Source organism: Lemur catta, chromosome 5 (genome assembly GCF_020740605.2).
Source record: "Lemur catta isolate mLemCat1 chromosome 5, mLemCat1.pri, whole genome shotgun sequence".
Taxonomy (NCBI): domain Eukaryota; kingdom Metazoa; phylum Chordata; class Mammalia; order Primates; family Lemuridae; genus Lemur; species Lemur catta.
The window spans coordinates 100,451,776-100,471,602 of NC_059132.1; the positions used below are offsets into that span (position 1 = coordinate 100,451,776).

General features: G+C 42.1%; 1 protein-coding gene across 5 annotated transcripts in view; it reads right to left on the reverse strand.

Annotated features, from left to right (window-relative positions):
• FAM149A (family with sequence similarity 149 member A) overlaps positions 1–19,827 on the reverse strand; it is a 38,339-nt gene extending 18,512 nt beyond the window's left edge. The window contains exon 1 of one of the 5 annotated variants that reach the window (XM_045552354.1): positions 19,025–19,827. In XM_045552354.1, the coding sequence (XP_045408310.1) occupies positions 19,025–19,587 (563 nt within the window). In that variant the 5' untranslated portion in view covers positions 19,588–19,827. Of the gene's footprint in view, positions 1–2,085; positions 2,190–6,387; positions 6,598–19,024 lie in introns of those variants that run through there. The other 4 variants (XM_045552355.1, XM_045552353.1, XM_045552356.1 and 1 more) reach the window with 4 other exon arrangements.

Here is a 19,827-nt window from a genome sequence, read left to right on the forward strand (position 1 = left end):
CTACATAAATCCAGTTTACCTGCTCACTGCTCTTATTATCACATGCTACTCTATGTATGATAAAGCACTGTCTCTTGTTTCTTTGTACCTCCCATAGCATTTTGTATTACATAGATCTCTTCACATTTTAACTTTTTATTGTGATCTTCACACCTTATTCATTTTTTAATCTGTGGCACCTAAAATAACCCTTGTCATACAAGAGGTGCTTGCTATGTTAGTTGAAAGAATCAATAGGTGAAGACTAAATTAGTGACTCAAACACAGAACACGTTTTTGCTCTGTACTCTAAATGTTTATGCTTAAAACAAATGATTACATGGTGATCAGACATTAAAATATTCTCCAAATTCAAGACATTTTTGTGAGAAACTTTTACTTTTTATAAAGAAAGAAAAGTCACTTTTCTTCTCTGAGTAGCTGATACCCCAAATGTGACTTTTATCCCCGAATGGAGCCTCTACTCCTGTCATGACCACTTTTCTTGCTTCTAGCTCCTCAGCTGCCTTTTGTGCAACTTGAAAGCTAAATTTACTAACAGGATGCTTGCTGGTTTGTTTGTTTTATTTTCAAAGAACAATAATTTCTTCCTCCAGAAAATGCACTCCTTTTGTGGGGAGGTGTGGTTGGGGGAGGAGCTGTTTTGAAACTAAGTACAAACTTATTTACAAAGTGGAGGAACTAATTTCTCTCTTCACATTACACCATATCCTTTCCAATATCAGCATCCCTGCCCACTTGGAAGCGTAGCTGAGGACAGGTCTCCTGTGGGAAGCCTGGCAATGATCACAGGAAATACAATGAAATGGATGCCTTAAAGCACCGCCCACTTCCACACCTTTTCTCCATCTTTCTCCTCTGCTCTTCTCCTCCTGGTCTCTGCCTGTGGAACTTCTTGAACTTGAGAGTTCAATGTAATAACATATAAATTTGACCACAGATTTCAGAAGATACTGGCTGAGAGGAATTTGAGCCCAAAATACAATGACTGCCCAAGGTCACCAACAAAATAGGGATGGACTTTGTCCCAGGAGCCAGGCCAGTGACTTGCACATATTCCAGGCACCACAAATTACTAATATTGGGAATTAAGAACAGAGTTTATGAAATATGTCTTTTTTTTAACATCTTGTTTGGGTCTTGTGGTTTCTCTGTCCTCTAACCAAGCACTGCACTGTTATTCCACGCACAATGTTGAACATCTTTAGTTTTCTGTAAACTATCAGCTCCTATACATTCTACACAGTCTAAGAAAGTGTACACAACTACAGGATCCATCCTGTATTTTAAAACTTGAATGTAGTGGGATGACTGTTAAGCTTCTATTACATAGTACATAGATACATAACAAGTTTACACTAGTTCTGTCTATACTGCTTAAGTTTTAGAGATGATAAAATACGCTTGTCTGTGCATTCAAAATTGTTCATTTGGGGGCAGGACCTAGGTTCCCTTGGGCATACTGAAGTGCAATCACTAAACCACATTGTACTAATGTGTTGGTGCATCAAAGTTAAGGCGAAGGCCCAGTCTCCACGAATCACTCCATTCCAGTTATCAGGAAAATAATTTAATCATCTATTTTTACTTTTTTAAGGTTGCTTCTTGAGAGCCCACAAACCTCTGCCACCTTGCTCTGCAGAAATTCAAAGGTTAAACAGTGATGGCAGCTTTCAAAATTTTGTATTTCTATTTGAAAGGATGGCCTGAAATGAGTGCTGTATTCCGAACGGGTTAAAATGCAGGACGGCTTTCTGCACCGTGTGGCATACGCAGGGGAGGCCACTCCAGGGTGGCCGTCACGAGGCTGCCCCTCCAACAGAAAACACTCACACCGCTCTGACTTGAGACAAACAAGTCCGAGAAGCAACTGCGGCTCTCAGACCGATGGGGAAGTCATCTCAGCCACGACCAACGCCGCTGACAGCCACCGAGCCCCTGCGCTTGGGAAGGCGGATGATGTCAGCACGCCGGATTCCATGAGTGGGATTCCGGCTTTGCAAGCAGCAAACAATCACGCACGTCGCGCACAAACAGGACACAACAGAGCGTTCATCCCATGTCCCTTCCCAGACGAGGACTTACCCAATCACAATCAGCCCCAGGCCTGGGCTGGGGTCCCCCCGGCCGGGCACCGCGCCGTCAGGCTCACGCGCCGCCCGGAGGTGGCTCCCCGCGCGGGCCCCACGCAGGCCGCGGGCGGCCACGCGCCCCCGCGCCCCTGCTCCGCGGCGGCCCAGCCCTGCGCCCGCGCCCCGCTAGCCCCGCGCAGGCGGCCGGCTGACCCGGCCAGGGCCGCTCCCCGCCGGCTGTGCGCGGCCCATGGGTGCGGCCGCTCGCGGGGCGCCCCGCACTCCCCTCTCCCGGGCCCTGGGCGCTCGCCCGTCCCTCCTCCTCTGAGGCCGCGCCCCTCCTGCTAATCCCGCCGCTCCCCACCCCACCCCCTGGTCCCTGCCCTAGACCTCGGCAAAAGCACGCGACCCCCTTCTCCCCGCCAGAGGCCAGATTCACAGCCCCGGGGCCCGAGCTCTGCCGCAGGCCAGCCGGCCTCCCGGCGCCGCCCCACCGCGCTCCGGGCCTCGCGTGCACCCGCCTGGCCTTCCACCCCTCGCCGGGGCTCTCTGGGCCGGGGGTCTGTCCAGACAGGTGTTTGCTGCCCTTAGTTCTTCGAAGGAGGATTGTAATTCACAGGGGGGAGGCAGAGAACTGCAGGGAGATTTCATCTATTCCCCCGCTCCCATGGAAGGATGCCCAGATTGGGTGTAGGGGGTGGGCAAGTGAGGTTAAAAAGGGATGAAGCCCCAGATCTGGAAAACGCAAGATCCATTACTGGATTCACAGGAACTCCAGGACTACTTATGCACACCAGAGATTTATATCCTCCCCTGTCGTGTCTCTCCATCTGCAAACCGATGCTTTATGTCTCACAATCCAATACATTTTCTACAAACCGGGGAGCAAGCTTGCTGTTTGCTTTAATAGGTGCTTGTTTCAATTTTGGAGTCACACAATTATACCACGACCAGAGTCCTTGGAGTTCAGAGTGTGACATAGTGAAGCTACCGAGCCATCCTTTTCATAAGCTGAAAAGATAGGAGTGAGGTAGCTGAGGTAAAATATATTTTCAAAGCAAATATGGGCACTACACAAGGAATGTATTTTCAAAGCAAAGGGTGGGCACCACACAAGGAATGCATTTCCCCACTAAAGGGTTTTTAGTAATTACAATTAATCAGGTGGATGCTGGTACATTTCCCAGCCCTGCCCTGCCATATCCATTCTTCTTTGAAAGCTGAGGCCGTCTAAGTTTGAAACTATTCATCCTGCTCAGTACCCTGTTCTATCCTATTTACTGGGGGGAAAGTCTGGTTTATTATGAATGGGCAACACTAACATGATGGTAAGAAACCTCTACCAACAACAAAAACAGCACTCCATTTCTTGGACTAAGGATACAGCCATCCTCACCATTTTTACAAATAATCACTTTTAAAGTGGTAAGTGATTATAAATTCTAAAATTAACGCGATTTAAAATCCTGATACATATATATGCACATATGTGGGATGTGTGTGTGTACCATATCTATCTAGCTATATATCAGGAAAACTGAGGGTGTCTGCAGTCTACACAGATCTGAGAGGTGGCATGACAGAGAAACAAAAGAAAGTTAAAAATGAATATCAAGATCGAAACATATGCTAGTTGCTTTACATATGTTATTTTTACATATATTATTTTACTTATATTATTTAACACCCATGGTAGATAGATACTCTTATCTCAATTTTGTTGATGAAAATACTGATGGCAGAGACCTCAAGTAACATGTTCAGGACCACACAGCTAGGATGTAGTCTGTGTGCGTGTCCCAGATACCTGTTACTGTATAACAAACCACCATAAATTTAGTGGATTAAAGCAACAGGCCTTTGGTTATGCCCAGGATCCACAGGGTTCAGGAACTCCGGCAAGATGTGGTTGAGTGCTTCTGTTCAGCGTCTTCTGCTACATGTCAGGTCACTCAGTGATATTCAGCTGGTGGCTGGCATGGCCTGGAGGTGTCACACAGGCTTCACTCCTGTGTCTACACCCTGGGAGGAGGGGATGCTGGAAGCCTGCGCTCAGCTGGGCCCCCTCTCCAAGTAGTCCTTCGTCAGAGCAGTCAGTTTCTACATGGTGGCTGAAAGCTCCAAGAAAGCAAGACGGAAGCTGTCAGCTCTATTCAAGGCTGGCCTGAGACTGGCATAGTGTCACTTCCACTGTACTCCGTCTTCAAAGCAGTTATAGACTGGGAGGGTTGGAAAATAACCCTACCTCTCAATGGGAAGAGTGTCAGACAATCTGCAGCCATCTCTAATCACCATAATCTTCCTCTGGCCACAAACCATTTGCACTCCTCACATGCATAGTACACTCAGCCCTCTCAAGACTCTCAGAAGTTTTATCATCTAAATCACATCCAAGTGCAGGTGAGGCTCCTCCTTGGGCACATTTCCTTTATGTCTGAAGAACTGTGAACTAAAGAAACAAGCCAGCAGCCTTCCACACACCCACCAACAGTGCAGAGACAGAGACAGGGTAAGGCAATCCACACGCTTGTCCGACCAGAGGGGCGCCAGGAGGCACACAGCGGTCACTGTCGATCCCAGCACCTTGGTGGGGGCCCACTTTCTGCTCACTGCCTTCTCCCAGCCCTTGGCTCTGTCCTGGGGCTCTGGCTTCCACCCTGGGAGACTTCTGCAGGGGTAAGAAATGGCCCAGGTTTGTAGCTGATTAACTTCTCAGCCTGTTTCCTTGCACAGAAGGCTGGGGAAGGGGGTCCGTAAGTCTGTGCCCCTTTCAGTCCACACCAGAGTTGCCTACAACACTCCACCAACATAATTCTCTTGTACACGTTGTGCTTTTCTTTAAATTTTATCAGAGTTTACTCCATTAGTCATAAACCACACCAACAATTCTGAGGTGGGCCCTTAGTCCACCTTTGACACTGCTGTGGCACAATTCTCTTAAGATTTTTAAAAGCCCCATTGTTTAGCCCAGACGGTCTATAAGACGTCCCTAAATCTTTCTGAGGTCTTAATAAGCCAAACCTTTGATTTCACCTTTACCACTGCCTAGGATTTGATCTTTGCCCAGAGGCCGTTTCTTAGTTTTGCCCAGAAAGATTGTGATGGTGAAACAGTTTTATTTTCAAACCCTGCAAATCCTGACTCTTATATTTCATATGAATTCTGCTCAAAACCTGAATAGTTCTTTTTTTCATTCACACTGTAGTTCGGATGTTTGTTCCTCAACTGTCATGTTGAAATTTGATCCCAATGTTGGAGGTGTTTGGGTCATGGGGGCAGATCCGTCATGTGTGGCTTGATGCCTCACTCATGCTAATGAGTGAGTTCTAGCTCTGTTAGTTCCCTCAGGAGCTGATTGTTCAAGAGTCTGGCACCTCCGCTCTCCCTTTCTTGCTTCCTCTCTTGCTGTGTGATCTCTGCGTAACTATTAGTGAATAGCAATGTATCCATTATATTATGTTAGTTCATTCATTGTGACAAATGTACTACAATAATATAAGATGTTAATGATAGGGAGAAACTTTTCTGTAAATCTAAAACTGTCCTATGATAAAACTATATTTAATAAATGCTTGCACTAATCTCTACACATCTAAATATATTTTACAAAGTTAGTAACTACTTTCAGAGAAGACTAATAAGATAATATCATGTTGCATTATTTTAATATGAAGTGTATAAAAATCTTAGAAAGTTCTGGGTAAATTATAAAGTCCACAGCTTACCTAAAATCGTGGGAAAAAATAAAACTAATAAACTATGTAACATAAAATTGAAAAAAGTTACCTAAGGACATTATTTTAAAGTGATGCTAGGAAATTACAATAAGTTATATCTGATATTAAACAATAGCAGGAATTTTCTTTTGATGAAAGTTTTCTGGGAATAGCCTATGTAAAGCAAGGTGCGACTACACATTAGATTCACCTGGGGATTAAAATAGTTTCAGGCAATATTGCCAGAAAGACACTAGATGTCACCATTTCCCCTCTTTTGTCACTTTAAAACCCTTTCCCAGGCAGATTGTATTATAATACCATGTACCGATTTTGCAAGATTTAGGGTTCACTGAATTTTCATTCCAGTATAGATGGAGAATCCTGTTTAAATCAGAAGTCACTATTGCAATGAACAGTATCTGGACACACAGCCAGCAGAAAGTGTCATAATACTAGCATCCACCACAGACTGGCTGCTTTCACTTTGGGAGGCACATAGGGCCACAGACCTACATACTTGACTTCCAACCTCACAACAACCCAGAAAGGTGGCTACAGAAAAGAAAACCAAGGGTCAGCAAGATTAACAAAATTACCATGGGTAAATGGTTTTATCCGGCTGGCCCTCTGTTGCTCGGGGAAGACCAGGGACCAGACTCCAGATTCCTCCAAATCTCCAGCACAGGAAGCTGTTAGTCAGGCTTTCTCTTGCAGTGCTCAATTGTCCTTGCAAGTAAAGTCCATTCTGTCTTTGGGTTTTGACACTAGCACAAGAATACCCTTTCCAAATGCAAAACAACAATAAAATAGGTTCTGGGACAAAGCAGGATACCCCGGGGGAAATATAAGTCTGACCAAAGGAGACACGTGGGAGAACACAAAAGAGGCTTCTCTTTTCTTTATGCTCCAGGCCTTGCAGCTGACCAAAGCTGAAAGGAGAACTTAGCCCACCAGACACTCTCAGGATGACTATGTATGTCCTTGCAGTTTTTCTTTTGCACCCAAAAAAGCAAGAGCCTCTTCTCCCTCTCCTCACTGGAGCACTCAATACAGAGTCAGACATGAAAATGCTTCACATGCAACTTTATTCCTGTTATAGGTCCCAGAAGATGCCAGCCTAACAAATTGCAAAAGAAGAAAGTAAAGACCATAATTTCTCCAGTTTTAATTTCTGAGGTTGGGCAGTGTCTATCATCAACAGCGTCTCACAATAGAGGTCAGCTGAGCAGCAGTCATGAAGTACTTACATAAAAAAGATCAACCCTTCATTTCAAACTCATTAGAGTGGCTACTAAAGAAAGAAAGATGAAAAGAAAGGAAGAAAGAAAAAAATAACAAGCATTGGTGAGAGCGTAGAGAAAGGGGGACTCTTGTGCATTGTTGGTGGAAATGTAAAATGGTGCAGCTACTACAGAAAAATAGTTTGGCAGTTCCTCAAAAAGCTAAAAAAAAAAAAAGAAAAAAAAAAAAGAATTACCATATGATCCAGCAATCCCACTTCTGGGTATATACCCCAAAGGATTGAAAGAGACGCTTGTACATCAACGCTCATGCAGCATCACTCAGAAGAGCCAAAAGATGGAAACAACCCAGATGTTGCTCAACAGAGGAATGGACAAACAAAATGTGGTACATACATACCTAAAGGAGTGAAAATCTGATTCCTGCTAAAACATGGATTAACCTTAAAAACTTTATGCTGAGTGAAATAAACCAGACACGAAAGGACAAATATTGTATCATTCCACTTATATGCGGTATACAGAGTAGTCAAATTCATAGGAACAGAAAGCCAATGGCGGTTTCAGGGGCTGAGGAGATGAAAGAAGAGGAAGTTACTACCCGTAATAGAGAGTTTCTGTTTGGGATGATGAAAAAATTCTGGAGATGGATGGTACACTTGAAAATGGTTAAAATGGTAAATTCTATGTTATGTATATTTATCACAGTTTTTTAAAAACTCAACACCCAGCTTGCAGAATGAATGTCTGGGACTGGGAAAGAAGTCTACATAATATGTGATTATTTATCTAACCTTTACCCGTCAATGAATGCCCTAGGGACGGATGGGGAAGTGTTGAATCAAACGTCCTTATTCACATTGCCTAAGAAGCAAAGCTAGTCCAAGAGCCCAGCACCAATATGTCTTTGTTCCTTATTCGGTTTTTATTAAAATGCTTTAACAGCACAGAAAATACAGTATGGAAAAACAAAAGCCTCAACAATGCTGAGCAATAAAGGAATTCTTGAGTCAGTCTTTGAATGTTCACAACTTTTAGGAATTATTTCAGCCTATATTTTACTTTTTATAAATAGACACAAGAGTTATTTACGATTTTAAAAAGTCTCATTAAATCTTAATCTATTACAATAAGAATAAAATTAAAATTCCAAATGGTGATAAAGCATTGTATAATAGTTTAATTGACAACATTTTTCTTTGTAGTCGAATGTAAAATAATAGCATGTCTTATAATCAATAGCGTCTTGATTCCATGAAATTCAGTAATTCCTAATTTGGGAAAAGTTTTTTTTTTTCCAACACAGTTATATGACAATGATCGGAGGCCATTGTTTTGGGTTAAGCTCCTGTGGGGGCCCCAACAGATCAGACCAAAAATAAAAATGCAGCCACCCAAGCTAAATTTCCTTAATGAATGACCTGCAGGCCAGTCCATCGGGGCCTGTGGCCTTTACCTTCTCTTTTGCATAAGGAGTTGGGGGGGAGGTCCAGAGGTTTTGATTTCCTTTTTACATATCTACATACAGTTCAGTCTATTTCTGTTTCTGGTTTTTCTGCTATGCTCCCCTGACCTCTTTGTCTACCTTTGCATCAGTAACACACCTTATTCATTGTGATTTTTTGTAACAGAGTGAATGGCCTGAAAAAAAAAACCCGCAAGAATATTTTCCATCTCCTTTAAACTTCCCCCACTCCTTTTGGAGAACTAAAATCTGCATCCCTGTCTCAGACTAGTGGTCTGGAGGAGCAGGGGGGAGTGTCCTTTGTTCTTTATGCTGCGGGAGATGGCTCAGCAGAACTGTCCTGGGCGGAGTCACAGGATCGTCTCCAACAGAAACGGGACAATCAGAATCATCAACTGTAGATGAACAACGATAGCCTAGAACTAAAAACTCTCCCTATAAAAGCTCTGTATTTCTGCTTGTGATTGGGAAAATGGTACTTTAAGATGGGGAGTCTTCCATTCTCCTCATTTGCTGGCAAATTAATAAATCTCTCTTTCCTTCTCCTCAACGCACTTGTCTTTGTTCTTCTGATGCAGCCTCAGGGACAAGTGCTGAGCTTTCGGTAACATTTTTAATCAATTTGATATCCATTAATTATTGTGTTGTTCAAATTTTTCTAAGATAATTGGTGGTGTTTTTTCTGGAACAAACTGACTCTAAAGAATTATATGCAATTACTGTGAAAGAGATGTCAAAATCTTCCACTACAATTTTGGATTTACTTCTTTTTTTTTTTTTAGTTCTGTCAATTGTTAATAAGTATAGTTTGTAAACTCAAGTTTTAGATTCCTTTTTTGGAATAAAACATGTTTTTTACTGTTCACAGTTTATTTGAATTGTAAAAGTCATCTCCTCCCTGTATTTTATAACTTCTATATTCAATCTTGACTGCCACAGTCAGACAGACAGAAGGGGTGAGAATACTGTTTTCTTGCATCTGTAGAGGAAACCTTAGCAGCAGACATTTGTTGCTTCAAGTTTGTCAAATAAGTGTGCCTTTATATATTTTTGAAACTATGTTCTGGTGCCTATAAATTAAGAATTTTTACGTCCTCTCACAGATTGGCTGTTTTATCTTTATGAAATAGCCTTTGTACTTCTACAGTGCTCCTTGTTTTAAAGTCTACTTGGTCTGATATTATAAAAGGCACACCAGCTTTCCTTTATTTAGAATATTTGCATGCATAAACACTTGCTCCGTATATTTATTTTTAACATTTCTATCTTATATCTAAATGGTGAACAATATATAGTTGTTGCTTGCAGCTTAAATTCAGAGAGGATTACATTTGCTCCTTATAGCAGCTGTTCTGGGGGCTCTAGCAATCCCAGGTCATCTTAATTCAATCAGGAATTGAGAAGATTGAAAATGAGGCTTCAGTTCCTGAGGTTGGTCTACCTGGAGTTCACCCTAAAAAACAGAGGCTTCCAACAGGGGCAGCAAGTGTAGGGATAAGTGGATTTGGAGCACACACACACACACACAGACACACACATAGACATACACAGAAACATGCATGCCTACATACATACAAATACTAATCCTAAACAAACTGAATTTAATATTGACCTTGAATTCATGAAAACTATGAGGTCATGGGCTGGAGCCAGGCTGGCCAGCACATCTGAGTGCTCAGTAGGATAAATCACAAGGGTGCTTGGGTCGGGTTCTCAGGAGCTTTGAGGATTATATTAAGAGACAAATGTACTCATCAAGTCCAAGGTTCAACTCCACCACGAGGTCAAGACACAGACAAAAGGATGAGAAGAAGAACTCCAGTGGAGAGAATAGGACAGAAAAACAACTGCTGGACATAAGATGGCAACACCACGCTCATTTTTAAGCCCCAAACTGGGTGGTGTGCACGTGTGCAGCAGCCGTTAGGGGAGTCATAATGTATGTTTGTATACATCAGAATTGCCACCAATATCTTTTTTTACATCTTCAGTAGGGTCCCATGATTTTTTTCAATGTTATTTTGATGTGCTCTACTAAATAAATTTCATTATAAGGGATTGAAGTTAAAGATTACTTTAAAAATTATCACTTTATATTTTTAGATCCTCAAAATTATATCATTTATGTTAGAAATCAGCAGTCAAAAGAGATCCAAAATGTTGAATGATATGTGAAAGAAACATGCTCGTTTGATAAACATGAATATTAGTGCCTGGCAAGGATTACATTTGTCAATATTTAATTATAGGGCTTCTTCTAAACCCTTAAGTGAAACCTCCAGTTAAGAAAATGCTAATGTGCAGGAATAGCCTTTCTCCTGGCAAGTGCCGTATCTAATTGCTTCTCCATTTTTTTCTGGAAAGAGAATGCTTGCTCCTTACTTGCCTTGCGAGTATGAATAAAATATTTAATTTGGCATTAAATATACACAAAATAATTTATAAGAAACATAATTATATAATAAACTGGGAGAGAGCTGACAAGATGAATGCTTTATTTTTAAAAAGTCATGACTTTATGACAAAAAGCATTGGTTAGCTGTCCTTCAAAATGGACTAAGCTTTAAATATGGTCTCCTTATCAGTACGAACAGGAATATTATTTTGAGAAAGATACTTTTAGATTACTTGATGACATGATTTTTTATTCTTCAAATTCCTTAGAGTCAGTTGGTTCCAGGAAAAATATCACAAATTACTTCTAATAGGAGATATATGGGAGGGCATTTCTAATGTTAGCTAATGGATATTTTTTCCCTAATATTTTCATTTTCCTTTGCCCCTTCCCACATTTAGTATTCAAAAGCTTTTTTCAGTTATCACTTCAGAAAACAGAGAAGCCAACAGATTCCACTCCCTCTGGTTTTTATGTTAAAAAACAAAACCCTGAACTCACAAGACTGGTATGGATTTTTAGCATAGACCAAAGATTTAGGAGGAAATAGCTATATCGGGGAGGTTCTTCTCAGCCCTGAGAAGAGATATGAATTCCCTGGAATGGGGAGGTTCTGTGGGCTCAGACTTCTTCTGTGTCTCTGAGAAAGGGAATCTCAGGGAGGTCAGGAATGAGGGTGTGGGACTACAGTGGGAGTCGCCACTGCAAATTAGTCCAACGGGGACACAGTATCCCACAGAAGGTACCTGGCCAAGAAGTCCACTGGGGCTGAAATCCAGCCAGTCTTCCATTTGCTATGCGCATTGGCGCAGTCCCAGGCCTCCTGGAAGGGGGGGCAGCTTTGCTAATTCCCATGAGCTGGTGAGGCCCGGAATCAGGCATTCAGCACCTGAAAGTTCCTAGAGCATGTCCTTCAGGAAACCATGATGCAGAGGCACAAACTTCAGACCTCAGGGGAGCTGGGGTACTAGGTGGAGGCTGACCTAAGGCAGAATTGTAGGGTTAGGGATCAGTGGGGACTTGTGCCCTGATTCTTCCGTAGAGCTTGGGTAAGGTGATAGGATTCCCGAGAAAAGAAAGACTGTGGGGTAGGTATAGGCAGACAGGGCCTTGGGCATCCTCCTGGAAGTTCTGTGACCCAGAATGTTGGCACCTGACTCCAGAGCCTCCCATGAGGACCACAGAAGCAAGGAAGAGAGACTTCTCACGTGAAGGGCCTTCCTGGATATGTGCATGCAACCCGGGTTATAAAGAGGAAGGACAAGAAGAGATTATGGATGTTTCAGTGGAGCCAGCAAAGACAGAGGCTATCAGAGAACAGATGGGTTTCTGCCCCACCACTGAATGTCCTGGTCCCATGTAAACCCGCCAGAATGAGGCACAGTCTAGGACAAAGATGGGAAATCCCAGATAACTGAGCTTTAGTTTCTACCACTTTGGCAGACTGTGAGCTTCAAATGGAAAGTAAATTTAAAAGATAGAAAAATCCCCTCATGGGGTATTAGACCACTGACTTCATTGTGACATGATTCCTTCCTATGGGATTTAAGAGGATTAATACATTACATTAGTACTTTACTCTTCCCAAAGATAAGGGTATAGATTGGCAGCCACAGAAGACAGTATGCCATGTTTGTAAATTTCCTGTGAAAAGTTCCTCTTTGTTTTTACGCTTTACAAGAGAAACTGCCACTGCAGGTTGTGAATGAATTGTGAGAGTTGTGTTGGGACACAGCCATTGACTTTCAATGTCAGCTCTGAAAAAAGCAGTAATGACTTTCAAAACTTCCCTCCTCTGGAACAGTAGATCCTTGGCCACAGGCTGCATCCCGATGGCCATAGGTTTCAAAGGCATCGTGAACTGAGCACATCCTCAACTCTAGATCATTTGAACAATTCAAATAATATTGCTTAGCCCTGAATTTTAAGGACAATAAAAGATGATATAATCATTTGGCTTTTTTTTTTTTTTTTGGTGTCCTAAAATTTCTCTCTCGGTGTGGGCAAAAGGCGTCTTAGTAAAGTCTACCACAATGTTTCTCAAACTATCTCCAGTGTCGGGATATTTTTTAAATTTTTCCAATTTATTGTAGATACATACTTTAAAATATAATAAAAATAAATTAACAGGAAAATAAAATGGCAAAAAAAGATACACAAAGTATGAATCCAAGTGCTTGGTTATTAGAGTTAATAGACATAAAGTTCCTCTGTCAATTGCTATAAAAGTTTCTAGATGCTCCTTCACACTTTCTGTACTTACCTCTTCATGAACAGGTAACTAACTGATAATTGCTAAGACATAACTAATGGAATATTGAGAAGCACTGGTCTAGCAAGAGAGAGGAGACCCTCTCATTTTAGAAGACCTTAAAGCACCTAATAACAAAAATAGAGAACACTATGTATCTTGCATAGTATATAATGTAATTTGTTACACAGTTTGTAATTGCTATGTATGTTCACCAGCAGCTGTATGTGGAAAGCTGCCTGTTTATATTTCCAGTCCTTATCTATCTCCCAAATTCCACTCATGAACCTCCAGCCCCATGCCTCACCGCTTCTCTAGATGTTTTCCTAAGACTTCAACTCAAGGTGTATCCCAAGGTGAATCCTCATCTACCTGACAAACCCAATTCTTCTGTGGTCTGCACTTTATGAATGGCATTCTGCTCCCAGCCACATAAAATCATCTTCAGCTCTTCCTCTAGCTTCCTTCAATCTCACCAATGTGTTGCTAACTCATGTGATATTTGTCAACCTAATACCTTTCCTTTTGTTATCTTCATTCCTAGGTCCCTATACCTGTCACATGGCTCATGGCTAGAGCCTCCCTCCTCGCTCTCTATGCATTAGCTTAATCCTTCTAAAGCTCAGCCTGCTCAGGCCTCTTCCCTGTCTAAAGACAATCAGTGGCTCTTCCAGTGTTTACTAAACAGAGCCCGGTGGCCAAGGCCCTCTCTAGTTTTCTCTTAGCCCTTTTCAAAAAATCTATCCTCATAAGTTGGACTCCTCATATGCCATGTCATTTTGTGCTTCCATGCTTGTGCTCACACAATTTTAATCTCCTACAATGTCCTCCCAAACCCCAAGTCTCCACGTGTCCTAATTTTGCCAATCTTTAGAACTCAAATCCCAGATACCTGCCCCTCCTTACAGCATGAACTATGGGCATCATCTCTCTTAGCTACATGCTCTTGGCAATTTGTCTGAAACCTCTCCCGGACCATTCATCTCATTTTCATACTTTTTGATGATAAAATCCATTCCTTGCTCTGATTACTCAAAAAGTCTAGCTCCATATGGATCTTAGGTGGAATAAATATTTGTTAAATAGAGATTGATAATTAATGTTTGGAAAATAATATATTAAACTTCATTGCAGAGTATCACAATGAACTCTACTTTGTATAAAGATGCTGACTGTGAGTGATAAATAAAAATAGATTTAGAATAATGAACATTATAAAATAATAGTAATTGCCATTTATCGAGTGTTTATGTACCAGCCACCACAGAGACAAGTTTGTATACATATCCTCTTTTAAACCTTACAATATCTCTTTGAAGAGGCATTATTATAAATTCCCATTTTATAGATGAGAAGGTGAGGCATAAAGAGATTAAGGAAGGTATCCAATGGGAATATGTAATTAGTATCCTTAGTATTCTAAGAAAAATTGTAAAGAGGGATTTGAATCAAATTCAATCTGACTTCAATCTATGCTCTAAAAACTATACTAATTTAAATTATAATAGATGTTATGATTACACAACTCTGCAAGAGTGAAATCACATATCATAGGATCATTATTTTGTACTTGTCACATAGCAAGGGCTATACATGTTGGCTATTGTATTAGAAAAAATTAAAAATGTGTTCTTTAAATACACAGCAGAAGAACACATAACCACTAACTTACATACAATTTCCAAGATTTTAAATATAACAAAGCAAAAAGGATAATTTAAGGCTACTACATAAGACAAAAAGAACAAAATTATTTTCTTGGGTTTAAGCAAATACTAGACATGGCAAACCACAGAAAGTCTAATACTATTTTTAATGAAAGTTGTGGTAATGTGACTAATTGAAAGTAATAGTCATACGACAATTGTATACTGACCTCACCATTCATCCCCATGGAAATGCAAAGTCCCAGCAGAAAGCATTACTAACTTTGGGAAAACTCCAAGACAACGAAACAAAAAAGCCCAAGACAGCAATTATTCTTAAAGAAGGACATTGAAATTCCCTCCAGATTTGTATATGATTTGGAACCCATGAAAGTGGATTAGATGAGGAAGAAAATATTTTTTATTCCTTCCTTCAATACATATTTACTAAATGCTTTTTGTGGGCATGTGTTGCCTTCAGTGTCACAGGACAAAGAGTTTGTAGTCTAATAGCGGATATAAGACGTGAATATGAGTCGCAGGATTTCAGAGTAAGAATGGACAAGAGCTATATAAAGGGTTAGCTGTGTGCAATTTGTGATGCTATTGGGTATACTGCATCATCTCCAAAAATTAAAAGTTTGATCCCAGAGTGGTAGTTAACCTTCTAGGTGTTATACAGCACTCAATGGTAATGCTAATTAAACTAGCCTTTGTCTTCTGTAAGTAGTGCAGGTAAAATAATGATGACAGATGATCATATACTATTAATTTGTTCTCTAAAATAACTGAACTAAAAGATTCCATTTATAACAGTCACATGATAAACAAAAATGAGTCATTTTTATCTCTCCCTCTTTTCTTTAGCTGGAATGTTTCTTTTAATGAAACATGCTCTCAATTTTCATTTCTGTGTCAAGAAGTAGGTAGTAATCATAGATAACATTTTTCTTAGCATTTTTCCATGTGTTTGGCACTTAATATATTATTTCAATTAATTTTTGGAGCACCCCTATATGGAGAGTATTATTATCATCTCCGTTTTATCAAGGAGGAAAAACTACAGCTTGAGAAGAATGAATAACTTGCTTGAATTACTCAGCCAGCAACTGAGTTGAGATTGGAATCCTACTCATCTGGTTTTCGGGCCCGTAGGCTTCACCCCAACTCTAGGCTGCCTCAGCGACAGATGAGTTGAGATACAAGTCCCTCCAATCATCTTATTGCCAGCCAAGCTGACATGCCCTTCAGGCAGCTACTGTAACATTTCCACACTAACCTGACTTTAACAATAAAACCTAATCGCTCAAAAATGAATTAGGATATGCTAATGGTTATGACTTACAAAAGAGGTAAATACTTCCTGACCACATGAAGTTTACAATGTACCAACATACATATACAGCAATTATCTACCCACCGACCTACATACAGCTACATACAGCAATTATCTATCCACCGACCTACCTACCTACCTATTGCTAGGAATTCTTGCATTTGCAAAACAAATAGAGCATAAGATCTTTACCAGGTGATAATCGTGTGGTTCAAACCAGAAATACAAAAAGAGGTAGTGAAGAGGGATGAGCAAGACTGGAAAGCGATGTGAATGAGGTACAAGGTATAAATGAAACTCAAGAGGAAATAAAGGTGAAGATCAAAGGTGCTGGATCACATATCTGGGGGTGCAGGACAGTGAGGTAAGAAAGAGAACTCAATAGTCTCTGTTTCTGGCTCAGATGTAGCAGCGGTATGTCCTGCAGAATGGAAAGGGCAAGGCTCTGTTCCATGCGCTGTTCATTTATCGAATTTATAGGTCAGAGATCAAAACCTCGGTGCTATTCAGCATCTTAGTGGGGATAATAAAGTCCCTGAATTACAAGAGATTTTGCACATTTTCCCACTCAAGTTAATTTCATTGTTTTTAGATTTAACAAAGGCCAAGTACAGAATTAGGCAAATGTGTGGGTTAACTTCAAAAAAATACAAACTGTTAGTTAGGATTTTCCTTTATAACTGAGTAATGTAGTCTTCAAATTAGATCTATGTTTCCTGAGGATATATTACATTTGTTTTACATGTATTCACATTCTTTCTAGTCACTCTATCTTTTTTTTTTTCTCCTAGTCCTATGTTAACCATCTCTCCCTCTCCATGGCGCCCGGCTTTTGAAAATTACATACATTATTTTAATATTAACTGAGCAAGCTGACAGCAGTAGCTATCTGTTAACTGACAGATGAGATGGTAGGGGGATAATTTAAATTTGTTGTCTTACAATGTTTATTTATTCAGTGTTATAAACAGCCACCTCAGAAATATAGGAGGAAAAAATCCAACGTGCAAAAGATCTGTAGTATTGAAGGAAAAGTCACCTTAATGTTTTCTTCCTTCCCTTTTTTGTCCCTTTCTCCATTTTAGTGATTGAAAAAGAAATGGGGAATGATGAGAGGAAGGGAATATGAATAGTTGTGTATCTAAAAGGAAAAATGCTATGCTCAGAGGGCCTGTCTGCAGCCCTGCCTCTGCCCTGCCTTTACCTACTGCTACAGACAGGAGGAACATGAACTCAGGAAGATTCTGGAAAGCACATATCTGCACACACTATTTCTCATGGCAATTATCTAAAATTCAATTTCTTCATGCTCAGTAAAACTGGCTGCATTTGCTAATGTGGAATAGTCTCTTCTGTACATAATGCCAAGTATAGTATTATTCAGAAAGTATCTATTGCAAATTTTTGGACAATATAAACACGGTCTAAAATTTTCAAGAATTGAAACTATTATATTATAAACTATTATTTATATATTATATGTTATATCATAACTCAGTTCTTTCATAAGAACTGACTTATTATCATAAGATCATAAGATCAGTTCTTTCACTGGCCATGCTGCATATTTCAGTGTCTATTTGTTAAAAGCTCTAAGACTAGAGTTTAAGGTCAGTGTGTAGATTTCTTTGCTCATAAAACATTAATTGCACAAATGGTAAGGACCAGTTGCCAATAACAAAGGTCTAATTTCTTAGCCATATGTATTGTAGCCAGTTAAGCACAATAAATTTCCCTTAGGGAAAAAATATCAGTTTCTAAACATATTTCATAATATAATATTTTAAACGAAAGGGAACAACTTATTGCTTAACTGCTTGTTTTAGCATTGATATGCATGTCATGCAGTTTTGTGAAATTGTAACTACTTAATTTGTGAATGAGTTAGAATCAGTCTTAACGCAAAAATCAGTCAGGATTTTTTTTGGGGGTGTGGGGTTGGGAAGGGCCTCATTAGGTTGTAATACAGCAACCTGGGTCTGTGAATGGGCTCTTCCGGTCTGCCTTTGACCATTTCACTATCCTTTTGCAGCATTCAGAAGGATTACAATGTATCCACTTAAGAATAGCTAGCAATATGCTTGTTCTGCTTGTTAAAAATTAAAATTAATCTTAGTTCTAAAATACAGATTTTATAAAAGTAATGTTTTCATCACTGCTCTTGGTAGTAAAAAGGGTGTGTGTGTGTGTGTGTGTGTGTGTGTTGAGAGAAGTGGCCTCTGTGTCCCAGCGAAATTGTCCCCATGAAGTCAGTCGGTTTCTGTAGGAACCTGGGTCCTATGGCATGCACTCGAGAACTCCAGGGTATATAATCAGATGTGTCCAGAGCATCACAAGTTCCACTTGTGTTAGATGACGTTATGCATATGTAAATTAACTATATGTCACACAAAAGGAACCCATCTCACTTGGGATAAGACTTGGGCTGATCCTTAGACAGTAGGGAAGCACAGTGTCTCACCATTTCTTAAAATCAAATTGTGGCTGCCAGTAAGTGTATTGGGTTACCCTGCGCACCTGCTATATTCTGCGGCAAAGAAAGGGACTTCAAGGCTCCTTTCCAAACCCTTAAGAAAACCAGACTAACAAGCGCTCTAAGTATCAACGCCTCTGGTAGAAGAGAAACAGAATTCTGTCCTTCGAACCCCTTCCTCTCCTCTCTGGTAAACAGCAGAGGATTCACTCTGAGAAAGTTGAGCAAAAGCACGTCCCAGCTTATGTTTGAAAAGACCAGAAAGCCAAGGAATAAAGACCCAAGAGAAGTACAAGGAGGGTGCCCGGGAAGTTATTGCAAAGAGCGCGTTTTCTGACGTGCGCCTGGGAGGGCAGGTGTGGCAGGTGCAGGGGTCGGGGGGGTCCCAACAACAGGCAGACGCGCTGGGCCCTGGCGGCTACTCACACGGCCCCGCCGTCCTCCGAGTCGCTGTCCGAGGCCCGCTCCTCGCCAATGTCCGGCAGGGTGAGGAACAGGGTTTTGGGGCCGGGCCCAGGGGGCATCCAAGCGCCGGGCTCCGGCTCCCCGGGGCCGGGCTGGCTGGGGGTCCGTGGCCGCGCGGGGCCCCCCAGGTGCGCGGGAGAGCCCGCGGGGCCGCCACTGGAGGCGGGTAGGGGCAGGGGCGCGGGCAGGGGCAGGGGCGGGACTTTGGCCGCCCTCGGGCTGCTGGGCAATGAAAGGGGGGTCCCTGCTGCTTCCGCCGCGCGGCTGGCGGCCGAGACCCTGGGGGAGGAGGCGGTGAGCAGAGGGTGCAGCGGGGCGGGCGCGGCGCGCGGGCCGGCCGGGGAGCCCGGAGCCAGGGCGGGGAAGAGGGTCGGGGTCTGGGCGTTGCTAAGCGGGGTCCCCGGGGCCGCAGGTCCTCCGCAGTGGCTGGAGGAGGCGGCAGCCGAGGGGACCGCCGGGGACGCCGTCGAGGTCTTGAAGATCTTGGCAAAGAAAGACCCCAGGTCCAGCACAGCAACCTTCATGCCTGGACCTTGGAAATGCCGTTCTCGCTGCGGCCCGAATCTCCAGACCGGGGGGAGCCGGGCTGCGGGGCTCCATCCACCGCCGCCCGCGGGGATCCAGACGAGAAGGCCCCGGGCGGGGGCGAGGATCCTGGGGTCCCCGCACGCCGCGGAGCCCCAGAGGCCTCTGGTTCCCCCTCCACCCGGAGGGACTTCGGGCTCTCAGCCCCGCACCGCTGCGACGGACCTTCCCCGACGGCC